Here is a 6,814-nt window from a genome sequence, read left to right as displayed (position 1 = left end):
TGTGCTTTTGGGATGTGTAATTAAACGGAGTGTGATCTGCTGGTGGTCAGACATGCTCCGAGAGCTGGAGCCCCTCTGCTCTGGAGCCAGGCTGGGATAGCTGGGGGTGTTCATTTGGAGAAGAGGATGATCCAGGGAAATCTTAGACCCCCTTCCAGTGCCTAAAGGAGAGCTGAAACGGGATTTGGGACAAGGGATGGAAGGACAGGACACAGGGAATGGCTTCAAACTGCCAGGGAAAGGTGGGATATTAGAAATAAATTCTCTCCTGTGAGAACCTGGCACAGCCTGCCCAGAGACGCTGTGCTGCCCCATCCCTGGATTGTGCAAGGGACCCGGGATAGTGGAAGGTGTCCCTGCCTATGACAGGGGTGGAATGGGTTGAGCTTTAACGCCCTTCCCAACACAAACCAGTCTGTGATTCTGTGGCAAACGATCAATTTATCTGTGCTGCATCAGACTGGGAGAACAGCAGTGGTTTAGGGCTTTGCTCCCTTTGGGAACCTTTTCTCATCCACTGCTTGTTCTCTTTCACATTCCCAGCGAGCTGAATTCACCAGCACAAAAATAAATGGTTCAGTGAACCGTGACTGTACAAATAAAAAAGAGCCTTTCCACAGAATGAAAGAAGAGATGCTTTTCTTCAATGCATGATGAAAATGCAAAGCCTCAGCTGGGAAATGCTATTTTGTGAGATTCTTGTTGATTTTCACAGATGCATTTCTGGGCGTCATGTTCTCTCACGCTTAAGCAATTGGATTGTGAAGATCAGTTTCCCTTTGGTTGCAAAACTCAAATTATGTTTAGAAATACAGTAGAAACAAGTCTTGCTTGTCTTTTGGACAAATACCTCGAGTGGTTGTTTAAATTGTGGGCTGGTTTGCTGGAGTTAAGGCCATAATGTAATAAAAGCATAAAAGATCGTTGACACGTGGACTGGCAGCTTTGTTCAGGATTTCTAACGAACACCACCCCTCTGCCCTTGGGTGGTGACAGTCCCAAACTGCTCAGCTTTAGCTCGTTTGTGCATTGCAGATAATCAAAGGACTCATTAAAAAGTGCAAACACCAAAACAGCTGAAATTTAGCTGACACCTGGCAGGCTTGAGCATCCCAGGACAGTTCTGTATTCTGACTTCTGTCAGTCCTGGGGGCAGACAGAGAACCTAACACTGCCAAGTTACTCTTATGGGTGAAAATACATCTGACAGAAATTTTGAGCATATTCATGGTACAGTTGTGGGTTCCCATGGCTGAACTTGACCCAGCTTCTGTTGTTGTTGTGGTGTCCTGTTATTTCAGCTGGCTCTAGTCCTGCAGTTCTGATCTCGCAGCTTTTCATGGTCTCAGGCTGCAAGGGAGGTTCTGTGTTTGAACCATTAGAAACTGAAAATCAATTTTAAAAAGAGGAGAATCAGGGCTGAACAATTATTAGGGTCCACTCCTCCTATTTTAAATTCCATAGTGCTGTTGTCACCTTCGTTATCCCTCTCTGCAGTTTTGCTGAGTAGCTGCCTCAGTTTGAGAGGAGTTAAGAGATTTTTTGGCAATTTAATGTCCGGATGACTTGACGCCAAGTTGCCCCAGGGGGGGTTTAGGTTGAACATTAGGAAAAATTCCTTCACCAAAAGGCTCATCAAACCCTGAACAGGCTTCCTGGGGAGATGCTGGAGCCATCAAATCTTTAAAAAAGCAGGGACATGGCACTTGAGGACATGGATCAGTGGTGGTGGTGGTGGTGCTTGATGGTTGGACTTGATGATCTTGACGATGAGTCTTAAGGATTCTGTGGTCCTGTGATGTGATTCCATGGCTCTGCCACATTCTGTCACTCATAACCAGCTGTTGGTACCTGGTGAAGAAAGGTGGGTGTAGTGGGGATGGGTCTGAGAGAGATGACAGGTTTTCCCTCTTATTCCATCACAGATATTTCTTTTCCTGTGCTGCTTTACCTCACCTGCTTTTCCCCCTTAGGCCTGACACCACCCCAGGGGGTTGGTGCCTCAGCAGGGCACCATGACAGCGCTGTCCCCCAACCTCTCGTGCCACCACCACTCCATCGACGACTTCCGCAACAGCGTCTACTCCACGCTGTACTCCATGATCAGCATCCTGGGCTTCGTGGGGAACGGCGTGGTGCTCTACGTGCTGATCCGCACCTACCGCCAGAAAACGGCCTTCCAGGTCTACATGCTCAACCTGGCCCTGTCCGACTTCCTGTGCGTGCTCACCCTGCCCCTGCGCGTCATCTACTACGTGCACAAGGGCCACTGGTTCTTCAGCGACTTCCTGTGCCGCCTCTCGTCCTACGCGCTCTACGTCAACCTCTACTGCAGCATCTTCTTCATGACGGCCATGAGCTTCTTCCGCTGCATCGCCATCGTCTTCCCGGTGCGCAACATCGGCCTGGTGTCGGAGAGGAAGGCCAAGTTCGTGTGCGTCGGCATCTGGGTGTTCGTCACGCTGACGAGCGCGCCCTTCCTGCGCAACGGCACCTACGAGCACGGCAACAAGACCAAGTGCTTCGAGCCGCCCGAGAACTCCCAGAAGAAAAACCTGGTGGTGATCCTGGACCTCATCGCCCTCTTCGTGGGCTTCATCCTCCCCTTCGCCGTCATCACCATCTGCTACGCCATGATCATCCGCACGCTGCTGCGCAACTCGCTGCGCAAGAACGAGGCCAACCGCCGCAAGGCCGTGTGGATGATCGTCATCGTCACCGCCACCTTCCTGGTCAGCTTCACGCCCTACCACGTGCTGCGCACCGTGCACCTGCACGCGCTGCGCCGCCAGGGCCCCGCCTGCGGGGACACGCTCTTCCTGCAGAAAGCCGTCATCGTCACCCTGCCCCTGGCGGCCGCCAACTGCTGCTTCGACCCCCTGCTCTACTTCTTCTCCGGGGGAAACTTCCGGCAGCGGCTCACCACGCTGAGGAAGATGTCCTCCTCCAGCCTGTCGCAGGCCTTCAGGAAAAAGGTCTCCGTGAAGGACAAGGAGGAGGAGCCCTTTGGAGAAAGCCAGAGGGAGAATGGAAAGGCAGCTGTGGCTCCTTTGTAAGGAGGTTCAGCTTTCCCATCAGAGCTCTGCTGGAGGATGGAGATCTCCATCCAGAAGATGGGATGGAGGTTTTTGGTTGCAGTTAAATAACTGTGGGCAGCCCCTGGTTTGTGGTGCTTGGTGGCAGAGCTGGGGCAGCCCCCAGAGCCGCGTGGGGCAGAGCAGCCACCACCAGCAAACGGTGGAGCTGCTGCTGAACTCCCAAACCCCTTCCCGAGCTATATTTGGGCATTTGCTTCGTTTCACAACTTTCCAAGAGCGTTAATTCCCCAAGCCAGTGGGAAATGTAAACAAAGCTTGCAGCGTGTGGGGAGCTCCTGACAGACTGTGAGGGCAAAGTTTTCACTGGATCTTCAAACAGCCGCCAAGTTATTTACACAGCGAGGCCAGGATAATTCCTGCCCTGCTCCCAGCTGCTGCTGGATTTTGGTTTTTATGCTCATTATATTTTAGGCTCCCAGGGCTGTGCATGGGCTGCAGATCAGGATGGGCTCCTCTCCCACCCCCAGCGAGCAGCTCGAGAGGTTTTGGTGGGCAGCAGATTTGCCGGTGTTTTCCCAGTTTCTAGAAAAATCCATGGGATCAGTTGTAAAATTGCAGTCTCCTACTGTGCAGGATAACTTAGGAATAAGGACAAGAGGGAATTTATTTCAGTAGGACTTGTCCTGAAGTGATGGCTTCAGGACTCAGAATTTCACTCCTGTTTTTGGGGAAGTTTTAGGTAAAAGTGCAGCTCTGCATGCTTGGAGTCAGATTTACCTTTCTCAACTATTGGCCAAGGGTGTTAATTAATAATAAATATAAATAAAGCTCTCCAGGATGTTTGATCCTGTTCCAGAGTGTTCACCCCACCCACACGTGGCAGCAAAGAGGCAACAGGAGGCCCTTAGAAAGATCTTTAGGAAGAGCTGTAGAGTCAAAATCTGAGTCTGGATGAGATGTGATCCTGAAAAAAATATTTCTTCTGTAAAGAAAAAACTTCAACCTCTTGCATGGAGGGAAACATTCCTGTACTTTTCCAGGGGATCTGCAGGAAGGTAGCTCCAGTTCTGCTGGAGCAGAGCCTGGCCGGAAATGTGCAACACATCCCAACAGAAATAGAAATTCTTGTAGGATTAAACCTCTCAGTTGGAGAAGGAGTTGATAAATGAACAGCAAGTGTGTTTGGATATGGTATTTATGAAATTACTCGATGTTATCTTGAATAAAGAAAACAATTTTAATAGTGAAGAATAACAGTCAGCAAAAGGAGTTTGGCTTGGACAGGCATCTGCTGGAGAAATTATCTGTACAGAGTGTGAATTCTTTTTTTGCACCACAGCCCTGGCTCAGCAAAAAACACTTAAAAAACCAAATTCACCTGCAGGACAAGTGATGGATGTGAATTTCCAAGGAGATCTGAAATTGTTTTGTTAAATTTGGAGGATAAAGTGGTAGAGGGCTGAAAGCTGCTGCTGCAGAGGAGAGTTAGAGACCCCACAAATCCCCAGGGCAGTGACAAGAGTTCAAAGCCAGAACTGCAAATTGTTCAGGGAAAAAATACAGATGAATTGGCTAAAACTCATTTTCAAGGGTCAGCACTGAGTATTCCACTTGTGTCTCCAGGCTTTAAAGACGTGAAACTGTAAATAAAAATCCTCTTGGATTTTTATTCAGATGATGCAAGAATAACATGCCCATTCCCAAAGTTTAAAATATTGTACAGTAAAGCTAAGTGTGTGTATATATATCTGTGTACATATTGCAAAGCATTTTTATTGTACCAGAGGTTTTTTTTTTTAATGTTTTGCCTTTTTTATTTGAATGAGACAATGTTAATGGCAAAGGAAATGGCAGCTTTTTTTTTCTTTTCTTGTGCAATAGGAAAGCCTGTTTTAAAAAACATTACTGAAAAGCAAATGAAAAAATTGTGAAATTTTAATGTTTGAAAGTCTCTGTTACAGCTTCTTCTTCCCTACAATAAAACTATACTTGCACACAGCACTAAAGTGTAATATTTGCTTAATAATAATAATTTATAATGGTGTTATAAACACTTAGAGCAGCACAGATGTTGCTGAGATGCTTAGGGAGTTATTTTGCTGGACTTTGCCATAGCCCAACTTTTCAGGATTCACCTGGAGCTGCTGTTTGGGGACCTGATGGAGCCAAAACACTTCTGATGCTCTTGGCTGACCTTGCAGTGGGGGACCAGCCCAACAAACAGCAGCTGGAAAATTGGGATTTAGAGACAGAAAATACTTGGAAGACACTTGGAGGGCAGGAATGCTCTTGGGTGAGGGGGATTTTTTTGTCTGTTCTGTGTGGGAGTGTTTTCTCCTTGGATTTCACCAAAGCAGGGTCTGCAGGGGGTGTTTGCTCATAAAGCTCCAGCCCGGAGGGGTGAGGAGGGACTTTGCCATCAGTTCAAGTGACAATGTCCCTGCCTTTGCCCTGTGGACACAGAAAAGTGTCAGCAAACCCGAGGCAGGTTCTGCTCAGGAAAGAAACCTGTGCAGAGAAACTGGGCTGGGGCAAGTTAGGAATTGTGGTGTTTTTAGGGGTGGTACGACATGAAGAGGGGGCCGAGTGTCACCCTGGTGCGGTGACGGAGAGGCACAGAAAACGAAAGTGAGTGGGTTGGGTTTTTGCTGCGAACTGGGCTATTTTCTGCTGCAGTTTCTGGTCCGAGGGTGTCCCCTAGTGCTGAGCCATTCCCGGAGCCGCCTGTGGCTGCCGAGGTTTCCTCTTTTCACTTAGTCCAGCCCCGGTTCCTCTCCTGTCACACTCTCCTGTTTCCTCTGCTGTTGATACTTTTGTTCTTTCCCTCCTCCATTTTATTTGACAATCTTTGGGTTTCCCTCTCTGCCTTCCTTTTGCTTTTTCCTATTTTTCAGGATGGATGCTCCAGCTGGGAAGGACCCAGTACCTTCCCTCCTCCTGCTTTGGGCTCCAACTTTGCCTAAAAAATGCTGATTTTCCATAAAATGACCATCCCAGTATGGGCCTGCAGAGCTTCCAGTGGGAGCTGGTGGTGGCTACAGCCCCTCCTCGTGCCAGTTTGGTCTGGGTGTATCTGGGAGGGTTATTTCTGGCCAAACCATTTTCAGATGTGGCTGAAAATCTCTGCAAGAAACTGGTTCTCTGTATGGGAATGGGATGGTCCAGCCTGTCTCCCACCAAAGGAAAGGGAGCTGCCACACAGGCACAGCTGGGAAGTTCCAAAACTGCACATGGGACATGCTCCCCCTAATTCCATAAAGTGCTTTTCTATAAAACTTCTGCAGGATGGGAGAAGCCAGCAGCCCTTCAGTTTAATGAGCAATAAAGTCCAAGAAATGGCAATACAGAGAGATTTCCTCTCATTCCTCATGGTGCCTCCTGCCCTCCCATCCCTGAGCACAAATTTTGGGGCTGCAGGGGTTCAGTCCATTCCCACTGCCTGGATTCCCCAGGGATCTGTGCACTGAGAAGCTCTGGGTCCCTTAAGCAGGAGTTAATTCTCAAGCTAAACATTAAATTAGCATTTTTTCCCAATTTCCACTGGGGTCTGACATTAGGAGAGGGACTTCTCCCACATGGCAGGAGGGAGAACACCAGGCTCTTTATCCTTCTCCTACACAGGGTACAACATTATTACCAGAGGAAAAAAAAAAACTAAGGAGCAAAAAATGAAAGAAAGCCCATCAGATTTTGAAATACCATCAGCACTAAAATATCTTAGAAACATTCAGCAAGCAATAAAAAAATTTCTTAGAAACATTCCTGAAAGCAAACCT

General features: G+C 48.1%; 1 protein-coding gene across 1 annotated transcript in view; it reads left to right on the top strand.

The window, feature by feature from the left end:
• CYSLTR1 (cysteinyl leukotriene receptor 1) overlaps positions 1-5,038 on the top strand; it is a 5,518-nt gene extending 480 nt beyond the window's left edge. The window contains exon 2 of the mRNA XM_056491522.1: positions 1,974-5,038. Within this exon, the coding sequence (XP_056347497.1) occupies positions 2,016-3,056 (1,041 nt within the window). The 5' untranslated portion in view covers positions 1,974-2,015 and the 3' untranslated portion in view covers positions 3,057-5,038. The remainder of the gene's footprint in view (positions 1-1,973) is intronic.
• Positions 5,039-6,814: the final 1,776 nt, after the last annotated feature.

Source organism: Oenanthe melanoleuca, chromosome 4A (genome assembly GCF_029582105.1).
Source record: "Oenanthe melanoleuca isolate GR-GAL-2019-014 chromosome 4A, OMel1.0, whole genome shotgun sequence".
Classification (NCBI taxonomy): Eukaryota; Metazoa; Chordata; class Aves; order Passeriformes; family Muscicapidae; genus Oenanthe; species Oenanthe melanoleuca.
Note: the sequence above shows the minus strand (reverse complement) of the source record. Positions and strands in the feature narration are given on the sequence as shown.